We start from the raw sequence: 14,020 nt of genomic DNA on the forward strand, positions 1-14,020 counted from the left end.
GAGCTTTGGGAACGAGAAGCAGCAGCCCCATTGTGCTGGTTTCCCCTCCGGGAGGAAGAGTCCGGGGTGAAGCCTGAACCCCAGCCTTACGGGAGTTCAGAAGAAACCCACACGCAGCTCACGGATCGCAAAGACCGACCTGGATTTACTGCTGGTGGCATAAAGCAGGGCACCGTTTATGACTTTTTGACTTTATAAAATGGGCCAGCACACTCCATAAGTTACTCGTGTCCATGAGGATGCCGTCGCTAAGCTCGTAAGATGTCTAGTTGCTTAAAAATGAGGCACAGAAAAGGTCATTCTTTTTTTTTTTTTTTCATGCACTGAGTGATTAACAAGACTTATTTTTTTTTTTTTTATTGTGTTTGCTCAGGAGTTCATGTACTTGTGGAATGATGAAGCCAGGTCCTGGGGGTTTCTAGTGGCTTACAGAGGGCACAGTTTGAGGAGGACTGTGGGGACTGGGGGTTGGGGGAGGGCTCCGCTCCGTGGTTTTATAGAAGGTAATTGATGGCTCCACGGAAGGTTGGCTTTTATTTCGTTTTACTGTTCAAACCACAATACAGCTTGCTTTTAAATTTCAGTCTATAAAGGGACCCCTTTAATTGAATAGCAGATTATTAATCTAATCCTGCCTATCTAGAGAAATGCATTCGAGACAATTTATTGAGGACAATTTATTGAGAACCTCTCCCTTCTGTAAAGCATCCTTTGGAAGTGAGTCTGGCTCTCCCAGGAGCCGGGAAAGAAGAGGCTCTTCATTCAGGGACCTGGGGACCCTCTGTGGGTGACCCAGCTGTGGGCAGCCTCTGGGAGGCTCGCTGACCCTGCGGCCATCTATAGCTGCAAGCCCTGGACTTTGGCTCTACTAGAACAAGGACCTCACAGATGGCACACTCACCACGGCCGGGCCACCCGTCCCCAGCTGCACAGGGACAGCCTCGGCCGGAAGGGTGCTAGGGCACAGTGGGTACCAGTGTAGCAGAGGCTCTTTGCTGGGGTCCTGTGGCTAACGTGCAGGTAGCAGGCAGCAGGAGAGGCGGCCCAGGATGTGAGGATGACGAGAGATGAGTGACCCACATCCCGGGCACCCTCAGTGTCCACTCTACACGGCGGCTCTCTGCTTCACGGGACGCTCATCTGCCTGAGGCTCCTATGGCAACTCCCCCAACTCTCACAAGACACATAATAACACCACTAATAACATTGTGCCTTAAAAGGAATGCATGCTTGTGATAGAAAATTTGCAAAATATTAGGAAAATAAATAAGAAAAAAAGTTCCCCTGAAATGGTGCCTTAAGAGACAGTCATTCTATCAATTAGGTACATTTTCATCCAGTCTCTTTTTCGGAATTACAGTTTTAAAAAACATCAAAAATACTGTAAATGTTTTTATCTTGCAGCCTAACAGATATTGAGCTATAAATATGGCCAAACAATATATATTATATATATATTATATATAATTATTGTATATATTTTAATATACTATAGTCAATTTCATAAGGTTTAACCTGACGTCTAACCTTGTATACTATTTCCTCATTTTATGCATTTTAAAAATATTAGTATAAATGTTCAGAAAACGTTTCTGTTGAGGGCGTGAGAGTTCTCCGTCCAGAAACCCCACCCCTCATTTACAGAGCACCGGTTCCCAATGCCGCCACCTCCAACGACAGTTTGATGGTCCCACTGACGCGTCATCTGTGTTTTGCACAAACATTTGCCTGACGTCCCAGCTTGTTTTTGAAAAAGGCATTTTGTACCAGGTACTCCCGCACCCCCCAATCACTCCCCCCACCCCCGTAACTGTGGGCGGCAGGTCTGGAGGACCCGGTTGGCCAGCTCACGGCGCCGGCACTTGCAGAAAGAAGCTGACGGTGCCGGCACTTGTAGGTGTTCCCTGTTGATGACTTGAAGAATCTTGTTCTGTCTCTTGGTGGGTGTTTCTTCCGCTTCTCCACTGTGGCTGCTCCTCCCGGACCAGCCACCTCGGCCTTCGGGGACTCAGCATTTCAGACACGGGCACCTCTCCATCAGCACTGGACACTCTGCTCACGGAGATGACCCCTTACAGCGGTCTCTGAGGTGAAAGAAGCCCTCAGCATCAATTACATCCACCAAGTATATTGTGGAATGACAGCATAAAATTCTATTTATCCATCAAAGTAGGAAAAAAGCAACCCTGAAATCGGTAGAAGACTGTGAGCCCGGGAGAACGAGGGTGGGAGTCGGGGTGTCCCAGGCTCCCCACTTACCTCTCGTAAGCAAGAGGACATCTGGCTCACCTGAGCTCCTGGAACTTTCCACAGGCAGACCACGCCCACCTCTTAATTCAGAATGAAGTATTTCTGGAGGCCTCGCTCAGCCCAGGACCAGTGGGAGCCAGGATGCAAATCCTCACTTCCCGCCCCTGGGAGGCAAACCTCAAGCAGGTTCCGGCAGGTCCTCCTGGACTGTCCAGGGCTCCTGCAGCACCGTTCTGTTTCTCCTTCCGCATGTCCATGTCCAGCGTGCCGGGAATCAGTGCCTGCGTGCGCCGACTGCGCCCCCCCCCCCCCCCGTTGTCTCAGGGTTGCTTCCAGGAGATCCACAGAGGACCCTGCCTCACCACCCGGGACACGCCAAGGGCGCAGCCTGTCTGTCCCCCCGCCGGTCTGCTTCCTTCCGGGCTGTGTCCACCTCAAACCGCCTTCAGTCTTCAGGAGCTCCGGAGCCAGAGACGGAGGAGGACACAGCCATGTGCTCCGGGAACCTGTATAAAGGGGGAAACGGTGGGAGTGCTGATGACCAAGGACAGTGCTGGGTGTGAGCCGGAGCCTGCAGGCAGGAGGGAGGGGCCCAGGGTGGCTAGGCGTCCCGTCGGAGTGGAACTGGCAACGTTCGGGCTGTGGGGTGCTTAGGAGGAGAGAGCCCTGGAGGGGCAGGTCAGCACCTGGGCACAGGAGGGCTGCTTCTCTCTGGAACCGCCCTGCTGCTCACGCGGTCAGCGCCTCCTCCGTCACAGAGCAGGGGGACCATTCTGCCCGACATTTCCAGGAGTCCCCGCCCCGCTCCCCGAGACTGTCAACATTCCACCCTATTCTCAGCCCATGGAAGGGAGTCCCCGGGTGCTGCTGGGCCATCCTGCTGATAAAAGAACGTGTGAAGATTGAAAAAGGCTTTGATTTTATTATTAAAGATAGAAGTTGCCAACTAAATAAATGCATGTTATGATGTACCCAGCGAAGCGTGTGTATGTGGAAGCAGCATTGCTACCAGGAACAGTTTAACCCGCTTGGAGCTCGGACGTGAAGGGGATGTTGTTGAAACAGCCAGTGAGCCCAGGAGCTCACCCCTGCCCAGGCCCCAGGGGCCTCCTGACCCACGTGGCATGTCTGACGGCGCCTCTCCGGGGTCCAGGTTCCTAAGTCGGCCCTGAGTGTCTTACCTCATCCTGACCCCCCAGATGCTCCTGCACCCCCTGCCACGTTCAAGCCCTCGCAACTCACACTCCCCACGGCTCCCGAGTCCTGGCCTGTGCACCACAGGAGCCCTCCTGACCCCTAACCAGCCGGGGGGGAGTGGCCTTCATGTTCCAAAATAATCATCCTTCTAGAATATCTCTCCCCAGGCTGATGGAGAGATTCCTCCCGTGTCCCTCGGCTCCTGTGCAGGTCCCCGGGGAGGTCCCCAGCGTCTCTCAGGGGTCATTACCTGTCTCGTCCCAGCCCACGGGCTCCCTGCTGTCAGGCCCTGTCTCATCTTCTCTGTATCCGCAGCACCCAGCACAGGGCCTCAGGCGTAATCAATATTCAGTAAATGTGTTCAAATGCACACATTCATTTTTAATGACTTGAGCATTTCATTGCTCCACCTGCTGAGAAGTTCTACAACCCCAGACCCCCTGGAAACAATAGCATCCCAGCAGCCGAGGGCGCACCCAGCGCCCAGACCCTGGTTTCTGACCCATTCTCCTGGATGACGGACTGGGGCTCCTGGGAGAACCAGCTGCATTCAGGGCTCAGGCAGGGGACACACCGGGTAAGCCGGGGGCATCTTGAAGTGACAGAAAATAAGGAAGTGCCTGTGCCACCCCCCCCCCAAGAAAATGATGAAGGTTTCTCAAAAGGACACAGAAACCAACCACGAAAGGTCTCAATGTTCAAAGCTGGAGCAATTTGAGCAACAAATATAGTGGGATTGGATTTTAACCCAAAGCGCGAAAGAAATCTCCTGGAGCTGGCACCGCTGTAAGTCGAACGTGGGAGAAACACCCCAGCTAGGAAGACTGCAAATTGACTTCTGTAGACACGTCCTCTCGAGAGGTGGAGCCCCCAGTGGGGGTTCCCAGTGACGTCCCCCCAGAGGGCACAGCAGGGGAAAGGGGCAAAGAGCGAATCCGTAGAGGAGAGCCCTCGGCCAGGTGACCAAGGTCAACATCACCAGGGAGAGCCCTCGGCCAGGTGACCAAGGTCAACGTCACCAGGGAGAGCCCTCGGCCAGGTGACCAAGGTCAACATCACCAGGGAGAGCCCTCGGTCAGGTGACCAAGGTCGTCATCACCAGGGAGAGCCCTCGGCCAGGTGACCAAGGTCGTCACCAGGGAGAGCCCTCGGCCAGGTGACCAAGGTCGTCACCAGGGAGAGCCCTCGGCCAGGTGACCAAGGTCAACATCACCAGGGAGAGCCCTCGGCCAGGTGACCAAGGTCAACGTCACCAGGGAGAGCCCTCGGCCAGGTGACCAAGGTCGTCACCAGGGAGAGCCCTCGGCCAGGTGACCAAGGTCAGCGTCACCAGGGAGAGCCCTCGGCCAGGTGACCAAGGTCAGCGTCACCAGGGAGAGCCCTCGGCCAGGTGACCAAGGTCGTCACCAGGGAGAGCCCTCGGCCAGGTGACCAAGGTCAGCGTCACCAGGGAGAGCCCTCGGCCAGGTGACCAAGGTCAGCGTCACCAGGGAGAGCCCTCGGCCAGGTGACCAAGGTCGTCACCAGGGAGAGCCCTCGGCCAGGTGACCAAGGTCAACGTCACCAGGGAGAGCCCTCGGCCAGGTGACCGAGGTCAACGTCACCAGGGCTAAGCTGAGAGCACGAGCCCTAGCTACAATGGAAGTGTCACGCTGCTCTGTGGGATTCCTCCCCAAACCCATCACCCCGGTCTGACCGTGAGCCAAACCGAGACTAATCCCAGGTGGGCACCTGACCAAGCATCCTGACCACCATCGTCGAAACTGCCGAGGTCAGAGTCTCAGGGACAACCTGGGAAGCTGTCACCGCCCAGAGGAGCCTCAGGAGACAGGAGAATCAAGCTCATGGCTTGGCTGGGGTGGGATCCTGCAGCGGACAAGGAGAACTGGGTAGATGCAGAAGTCGGAACGCAGTGTGGACTTCTGCTGGTGACGTTGTAGAAAAGTCTAGCTGATCATGGGAGGATGTTGACAGCCGGGTTGATGAGGTTTGGGGTACAGGCTCACTTTGTAATCAACTTGTGACTTTTCTGTAAATCTCAAACTACGAAATAGAATTGTTTTTGTTTAAGGTTTAAGTGTGGATTAAAAATCAACTAAAATGATGGTAACCTTAGGCAATTTGCAGGACGTGGCCCCCTGCCCTGGGCTGGGTGCTCTGATGGGTCCTACAGGTGTCATCTCTCCTTCCATATAGGGACAAGCCAGACAGTCATGGCTCCCCAGGAGTCACTGGGCTTCAGGTCAGAGGCACGGGCCTCTGAGAGATGTCCAAGGGAGGAAGAGTGTCACGTGTGTAGACTACATTTCCTGACACCCTCTGCATCGATTTCTTAGCTCTTGGTGTGTCTGTCCCTTTCAGACAGCACCACGTCCCCGACCCGGGGATCTTACCGCTGTCCGTCAGCAGTGACCGTTTCCGCGGGCTCCAGGCTTAGCACCGGAGCTAAAAGCGACTCTGCCGGCTGTCTCCCTGCAGGTGTCAGCGTTTTCCACCTGGGAGAAAGAATTACACAAGATCGTGTTTGATCCCCGCTACCTCCTGCTGAACTCTGAAGAGCGGAAACAGGTAACAGGGTGGTGGGGCCGGGGACGGCCGGGGATGCAGCAGAGCTGGTGGACAGGCGCCTGCGGAGGAGGGGGGAGGTGCCTGCGGAGGAGGGGGGGAGGTGTCGGCAGGGGAGGGGGGCCCAGCCTGGGAGTTTGTGGCCACCATGCACTGGGTGGGCGGAGGAAGGTTATCCTGCTCACGAGCTTGGTGAGCGTATCCGCATCCGGGTGAGTGTGTTACGAAGACCTCAGGTCTGCTCTGCTAACGGTGACGCAGGGGAGGCGGCCTAAGCAGAGGATGGACGGCCCCAGAAGAGCCAGGAATGGACCAAGGGAGCTGGGCTGGAGCACGTTGTAAAGAGAAGGCTGGCAGTGGCCCCCCGGCTCATACACCCATCAGCTCATGGAGCCGATACTGGAACTCGGATGAGCAGACAGACAAAGGGACGGTTGTGCCAACTGGGGCCGACAAAACGAGGAGAAAGTCACACAGTCCAGCCGGGATCCGGGGCTCCATGGGCCCTTACAAGAAAGGTCTTGAGATAAATTCTGGAAGCGTCCGGATTTCAGAGTCGGGGAGAGTCTGGCCCAGGAGGACATCAGGCTGTCAGTTACTCCCGCAGGCTCTCCCAGGAGGCTGTCAGAGCTGCATGGAGACGGATGTGATAAGAGTTTTTTCTGTCGTTGAGGAAAATGGAGGACTGTGATCACTGGTAGTAGTTCACCCTCATGTTGGGATATTAAAAATCGCAAAGCCCACCCACTCAGCGATGAGAACACAGAGCGAGCAGCCCATCTGTTTTTGTGACTGAAGCACGCTACGCCCTCGTCAGAACCCCCCCCCCACTGGCCGATACGTACCCACCGTCCGCACAGAAGGGAGAGGGTGTCCCCTGACCTGTCTGCTGTGGTCAGCGCTGTCTCCTCCAGTTTGTGGGTGTTAGGAGCAGCGCTCAGCCCTTTTTAAGGAAGGTGAAGACCTAAAGACCCTCTCGACCTTCAGAGAGAAGCCTGTTGATGATCTGTGGGGAAGTCACATCTCTTAGAATGACCGGAGCGGCCAGGGGGCTCCGTTCACTGGCTGAATTCAGCTGGGTGGGTGGGGTCCCCGGTGGGTGGGGTCTCCTGCCCTCCCGAGGTCCGGGGACAAGGGCATCCCAGATGAACAGCGGGAGCTCGGAGTGGCGGAGCTTCCCAGCCTTGGTCAGAGAGGGCAGGCGCTGACAGAGATAGGCAGGGCCTCCTGAGGAACACCTCCTGCCTGCGTGCTCTGAAGGCAGGCAGATCAGACCAGAAGGTCAGCTCACACCGGGACTCCGCTGCTTGGGGACAGCCTTCCAACACTCCTGTGAGACCAGCGGGAGGAAGCCTGAGGCCAGGCTGCAAAGGGAAGCTCGTGCAGAAGCTGGAGGGGATGGGAAGGAGCTGCTGGCTGACGCACTTGGTGTGAGAGTCCTTGGATTGTGAACTCCGGTGTGGGAGAGTGCGCCCCACTCGAGGAGGCAAGAGGCGGCTGGGTGCAGGAGGGGCGGTCCTGAGGCTGAACCGGTTAGGAAAGCAGTTGTCGGGCCCCGTTCAAAAAGCCACCCTTGTGTTTATGAACAAAACCAGCCAGCGTGGGCCCAGCCAGGAGCCTCTTGTCAGCACCATACTCCTGGCGAAAGTCACGTCTCCCGGGGTGGCCAAGGGGAAACGGATGAGCTTGTCCAGAGAGTGGGGGATGGAGTGTGGGGGTATCAAGGGCAGGTGATCAGACCCGTTTCTATGGTAACACACGGTGCTTCCTCTTGTCACACTAGAACCTTCCACAATGAGACAAGAGCCCATAGTGCCTCTTTGGAAAAAGTCATGCCCCACTTTGAATAAAACTGGTATCATTTGCTAAAGAGGGGGGAAAAAAACCAAACCTTTGCTGTTAAATTATAGCCGCGCATATCCAGCAACGGAGCGAGGAGAGAGGAGAGAGAACTGATTATGCAGATAAATGGTTCTGGGCAGAGAGAGACGTGGGTCTTCCCAGCCAGCTTGGAACCTGCAGCCAGCACGGCTTTCTCGCCAGATTCAAAATTAATACAGCGAACCTCTGGCTGACTACGGCGCCCTGCGCGTCTGCCTGGGTGCTAACCCAGCGCGCACCTGGCGGGCGAGCTGATTGGGGGCAGCCCGAGAGCGTGCCTCGCCGCTCTCCTCACGGGTGGACCGCACCAGCCACGGCGGGACCCCAGACCGCGCATGTGCTCTGCATCAAGTCCCGTCTGTGGATAGTTCATTCCGCTGCGGAGTCTTCAGGAGGCGTCCAGCGTTCTGGATTTCCAATCCTCCAGAAGCTCGCCGCGACGGGCAGGTGCCGGAACCGGAGATTAAGCCGCAGAGCCCTCTGCCCGCCCGCGTCCTGCTGCAGGAGCACAGTCCAGTCCCTTCCAAGGCCCGCATCCGAGTCCGGTACCCGCCGTGGCCACTGCTTGGGCTGACACAGGGTTGCCCTTTTGGGGCCTTACAGGAGCACATGTGGGCTCTTACTCATCTTTTTATCTGTGTTTGCACACACCTTCAAATGACCTCCAGCTTGTGTTCCTTCCCATCTCAGCGGGATTGGAGAGATGGGACCCAGCACCGCGCTGTCCGCCTGCTTTGGTGTGAGAGTCTCTAGTGACCGTCTTCTTGACGTTAGAACAAGGATCCGTCTTAAGTGAATGAAGGTTGGATCAGTCAAGAGGCTGCCACTAGGGAGATTTGTGGTGGCGTGTTGTTATGTTGGCCACCAGTGCCCGGAAGCACCATCCCGGAGTCACAAAGGGATTTGCCTACTGGAGTGTCACATCCTTTACCACGAGGAGCTGGGCTTCCTGCTGGGCTGGCCTTCCAGGCACACGAGTGGTCACACAGGGAACATGCAGTGTTCTGTGTCTAAGGGCCAGGGCTCCTCTGTGGTTGCTTCCACACCGATGACACCCCCAGGAGAGGCTGGCCTTGTCCCACGAGCCCCACATTCACAGGGATGGAGGTCTTTCTGGAGACCAGAGTATGCGGAATCAGATGCCAGGTTGATTCAAGGGACTATGACGTCACCGTAAAAGTCGACCAGGACAGACTCCGTCCTCTCCTGTCGCTAGTACCATGGCCGTGATGTGAGAGTTAGCGAGGCCGGGCTGCAGTCTTGCTCTTGGAGCTTGGCTGGCCCGGTGTCTGTTGGGGGTGCACCCTGGCCTTGTGGGCATCCAGGCTGTATCCTGGGCAGTGCTGCCAGGGCAGGACTGTGCCTGCAGCTCTGGCCCCCTCCCGGGGAAAGAAAGGCTCGCTGCCGGTTCTCGGCATTCTGTGTCGTTTGAAACATAAGGTTTTGTTGCTGCAGTGCAGGGTCCTAAGACATTTCTCTTGTGTGTGTTTGCAGATATTTGAACAGTTTGTCAAGACGAGAATCAAAGAGGAATACAAGGAAAAGAGAAGTAAACTGCTGCTAGCCAAAGAAGAATTCAGAAAACTTCTAGAGGAATCGAAAGTGTCGCCCAGGTACGGAGGGAAACGTGTCAGGTGCTGCCTGGGGCTGGAGACTCACCAGCTGTTGTCAGAGGGGCCTGTCCCATCTATTTAGGTTAAGTCACGTGCCCTGACATCCAAAGTGTGACTTTAGGGGCCTCTGGAGGGAAGGCTGCCTCTGCCTGTGTGGCCAGACAGTGACCGCAGCCCTCCCCTTCCCTGTCCGCCCTGCACCTGGGCCAGTGACCACAGTCGTCCCCTTCCCCGTCCGCCCTGCACCTGGGCCAGTGACCACAGCCGTCCCCTTCCCCGTCCGCCCTGCACCTGGGCCAGTGACCACAGCCCTCCCCTTCCCCGTCTGCCCTGCACGTGGGCCAGTGACCACAGCCCTCCCCTTCCCTGTCTGCCCTGCACCTGGGCCAGTGACCACAGCCGTCCCCTTCCCTGTCCGCCCTGCACCTGGGCCAGTGACCACAGCCGTCCCCTTCCCTGTCCGCCCTGCACCTGGGCCAGTGACCACAGCCGTCCCCTTCCCCGTCCGCCCTGCATGTGAGCCAGTGACCACAGCTGTCCCCTTCCCTGTCTGCCCTGCACCTGGGCCAGTGACCACAGCCGTCCCCTTCCCCGTCCACCCTGCACCTGGGCCAGTGACCACAGCCGTCCCCTTCCCCGTCCGCCCTGCACCTGGGCCAGTGACCGCAGCCGTCCCCTTCCCCGTCCGCCCTGCACCTGGGCCAGTGACCACAGCCGTCCCCTTCCCTGTCTGCCTTGCACGTGGGCCGGCTTGCTAACCTCATGCGCAGACCATGTCCCTGCCCCATGTGGCTTTCGGCATGGCAGCAGCCCAGGCGCTGTGGCCGGAATAACTAATCAGTAGGTTACCCCTCCTGAGAGATCTGATTTTAGTCAAGGACTAAAAACAGAAAACACAAGACCGCAAAATAGACCTCCCGCTGTCCGCGACTCCTTGGTTCTAGAAGCTGGAGCGTAGACTGAAGATCCGACTCAGGGCCGATGAGCCCGGGCCCACTGGTTGCCAAAACTCACCCCAAATTATCAGGTGTTATGACAAACTCATGGGAAGGCAGCTGTTGGTAACAAGAGAAGTCCATACACTTAACTCTCCTCTAAAATTAGCCTCAGTGGACAGATAGGCTTTGAGAATACTGAGCAGCTCCTACTCTTTGAATGATCCCACTATAACTTGAATAAATACAAAATGATTGATTTTGATGTCCTTTTTTTTAGATTGGGATATTATTTTTCAATGGACATTTGTGCGTTAATACTTTTTTTAATTGAGTGTACCAGTTCAGAAAACGTGGGTTCACAAAACCATAGCGGTGTCAGGTGTACAGCTCAACAGAACACCATCTGCCCACCACATTGCGTGCTTGTGGCTCAAAGCCACGCCTCCATCTGTCCCCGTCACCCCCCCTTGGCCCACTCACCCCCACCCCACCTCCACCTTTCCCTCTGGGGAAAGGTCACCACACGGTTGTCTGTGTCTCTGTGTTACATGTAGACGTGTTCTTTTGCTTAATCCCTTCACCATTTTTCCCCGGCCCCCCGACCCCTTCCCGGCCCCCCCCCCGACCCCTTCCCGGACCCCCCCCCCCGGACCCCTTCCCGGACCCCCCCCGGACCCCTTCCCAGACCCCCCCGACCCCTTCCCGGCCCCCCCCGACCCCTTCCCGGCCCCCCCCCCGACCCCTTCCCGGCCCCCGACCCCTTCCCGGCCCCACCCCGACCCCTTCCCGGCCCCCGACCCCTTCCCGGCCCCACCCCGACCCCTTCCCGGCCCCCGGCCCCCCGGACCCCTTCCTGGCCCCCCAGACCCCTTCCCAGCCCCCCCGGACCCCTTCCCGGCCCCCGACCCCTTCCCGGCCCCCCCCCCGACCCCTTCCCGGCCCCCGACCCCTTCCCGGCCCCACCCCGACCCCTTCCCGGCCCCCGACCCCTTCCCGGCCCCCCGGACCCCTTCCTGGCCCCCTGGACCCCTTCCCAGCCCCCCCGGACCCCTTCCCGGCCCCCGACCCCTTCCCGGCCCCACCCCGACCCCTTCCCGGCCCCCGACCCCTTCCCGGCCCCACCCCGACCCCTTCCCGGCCCCCGACCCCTTCCCGGCCCCACCCCGACCCCTTCCCGGCCCCCGACCCCTTCCCGGCCCCCCCCCCGACCCCTTCCCGGCCCCCGACCCCTTCCCGGCCCCCCGGACCCCTTCCCAGCCCCCCCCGACCCCTTCCCGGCCCCCGACCCCTTCCTGGCCTCCCCAACCCCTCCCGGCCCCCCGGACCCCTTCCCAGCCCCCGCCCCTCTGCTCTGACAGCTGTCCGTCTGTTCCCGGGGACCCTGCCTCGCTTTCGGTTTTATCCCTCAGTGCGTGTGTTTACCAGATTCCACGTGTGAGGGCGACCAGACGGCGTGTCTTTCCGTGACTGGCTCATGTCACGGAGCCCATGCATTATTATTTCTAATAAAACCGCACAAATGCGACATTAGTTTTTTAAGTGGACATTAGTGATGCTTACTCTCTGTGAATATAGGTTTCTATATTTTGATCGAAATTGGTTAATTCGCTGGGTCAATAATTGGATAGCATGAGCGCGTATTGGTTGCCTAGTCCTCATAAAGCTCCTCTAAGGAGTGAAAAGAGAGAGCCTTTCCGGACAGGGGAAACTTAGCACAAATTACCTCTATTGCAAAATGCATATGTGTCTAATGATTCGTAACTTGTGGTTTTCTGCAGGTGGAGCCTCAGGATGAGGGGGATGCGTTCTAGGAGTGGCTTCCCTGTCCCCTCATTCAGAGCTGGGGGTTGGGGGTGAGGCAAAGGACCAAGGAGTTTGGCTCTGAGCCCCAGCTCAGGGCAGAGACGGGCCCTGCCCTCCTAGGCCCTGGCCAGGGTGTGAGGCCTGGGGCCTTGCTGCAAAGGCCCAGCTCCTGAGGACTGGCCTGGCTGGGCTCGCTGGCTCCCGTCCGGTCCCCTTCTATCCATCAGTATTTGGGCACTCACTCCATGACGGCTGCCGTGGAGTACATGGGGGTTATAGCCCCGACAAAGGTCCTGCAGGAGCCCTGCCCAGTTCTCTAGCCCTCTAGACAGGGAGAGTTTTCTTGAAGGAGACATGGTCGTCCTGACATCTAAGGATGAGTGAAGAAATAAGGGAAGGCTGTGCCAGCCAGAGGGAACAGCATGTGCAAAGGCCTGTGGTGGGCAGTGACGGGAAGAGCAGGGACAGAGAAGGCCTGTAGGGCAAAGCAGGGGTGCTGGACAGTAGCAGGCTTAGAGGGAGAGAGAAGGCCGGGGAGGCCGGAGAGGCCAGGCTGATTTCTGGAGGCGGATGAAATGTGCTCATGGGGTCAGCAGGTTAAGTCAGGTCGGGACCCTGGCAGCCCCGGTGGGAGGAGCCCAGTGTGGGGAGCAGGTGAGGCAGGTGTCCGGGGCCCAGAGCCCATTTCCCCCCACCCCCTCAGCCGCCCCTCACTCCCCTGGCCCTGCAGCCAGCCGCTGGGGCCGGAGGCGGAGACCCTCGTCGTCCGTCTCACGCTGGGCCGGCCTGCGTGCACGGTGCTGCAACACCAGGACCCAGCTGCACGGAAGGGCTCAGAAACGTCTTGTCTTTTCAGGACCTCGTTTAAGGAGTTTGCAGAGAGGTATGGGCGGGACCACCGATTTCGGCTGGTTCAGAAACGGAAGGACCAGGAGCACTTCTTCAACCAGTTCATCCTTGTTCTTAAGAAACGGGACAAGGAAAACAGACTCAGGCTACGGAAGATGAGATGAGCCCATGAGAAACGCAATAAGACCGGGAGGTGCGGGGGCGAGGGGGGGGGCGGTGGAGGCGGCGGGACGTCTGCGCGGCGGGGGCTGCTGCGTCGGCTGCGGTGGGCGGCGCTCTCGGGCCTGCAGCCTGGTCCTCAGAGGAGTACTGTTTCATATTGAAGCTCTTTTGTACAACTGCAGAGTTTGATGCATTTCTAACTGCCATGACGTGTGGATCCCTGAGTTGCTTTCATTATGCAAATTACTTGTAACAAACCCTGCGGCAGGTTGGTGTGACTTGGCAGAAGCAGGCACCGTCTCAGACCACCCCAAGGTGTTTTCACGAGTTGGGGCCGATTATGTAAGATTTTTCTGGAAACCTCTGTGAGTTCCTTCGGTTCCTCGGAGTTCCTGGAATTGGGGGAAGGAATCCCTCGCTCAAGTGTCCTCATGTCCCGCTCTCGTTTTCTGAGTAGTAGCAATAGGGTCCTTTATCATTAACCATAGTGACATCTGTGAACATCGGGACACATGGATCACCCCCGGGTGTCTGAGGGTGATTACCACGTACCCCCCGGGACTTTGGGCCTGGCAGGGGGGCTGCACTTGTCTGTGGGAGGTCCTACTAAAAAAGAATTATTTTGTACAAAACCATCAAATAATATTTGAGTTATTTTTATTGTATGCCCAGAGTGTGCATGAGACTTTTCTCATCATCTTTGTATAAAAGAAATTTTTTTAATTTTTTTTAATTAATAAATATTTTAAACCAATGTGTATT

At 57.3% G+C, this 14,020-nt stretch overlaps 1 protein-coding gene across 1 annotated transcript in view; it reads left to right on the forward strand.

Annotated features, from left to right (window-relative positions):
- TCERG1L (transcription elongation regulator 1 like) overlaps positions 1 to 13,260 on the forward strand; it is a 110,275-nt gene extending 97,015 nt beyond the window's left edge. The window contains exons 10-12 of the mRNA XM_066355177.1: positions 5,926 to 6,015; positions 9,388 to 9,506; positions 13,104 to 13,260. Of these exons, the coding sequence (XP_066211274.1) occupies positions 5,926 to 6,015; positions 9,388 to 9,506; positions 13,104 to 13,260 (366 nt within the window). The remainder of the gene's footprint in view (positions 1 to 5,925; positions 6,016 to 9,387; positions 9,507 to 13,103) is intronic.
- The last annotated feature ends 760 nt before the right edge of the window (positions 13,261 to 14,020 follow it).

The sequence above is a fragment of the Saccopteryx leptura genome, chromosome 13 (genome assembly GCF_036850995.1).
Source record: "Saccopteryx leptura isolate mSacLep1 chromosome 13, mSacLep1_pri_phased_curated, whole genome shotgun sequence".
NCBI lineage: Eukaryota > Metazoa > Chordata > Mammalia > Chiroptera > Emballonuridae > Saccopteryx > Saccopteryx leptura.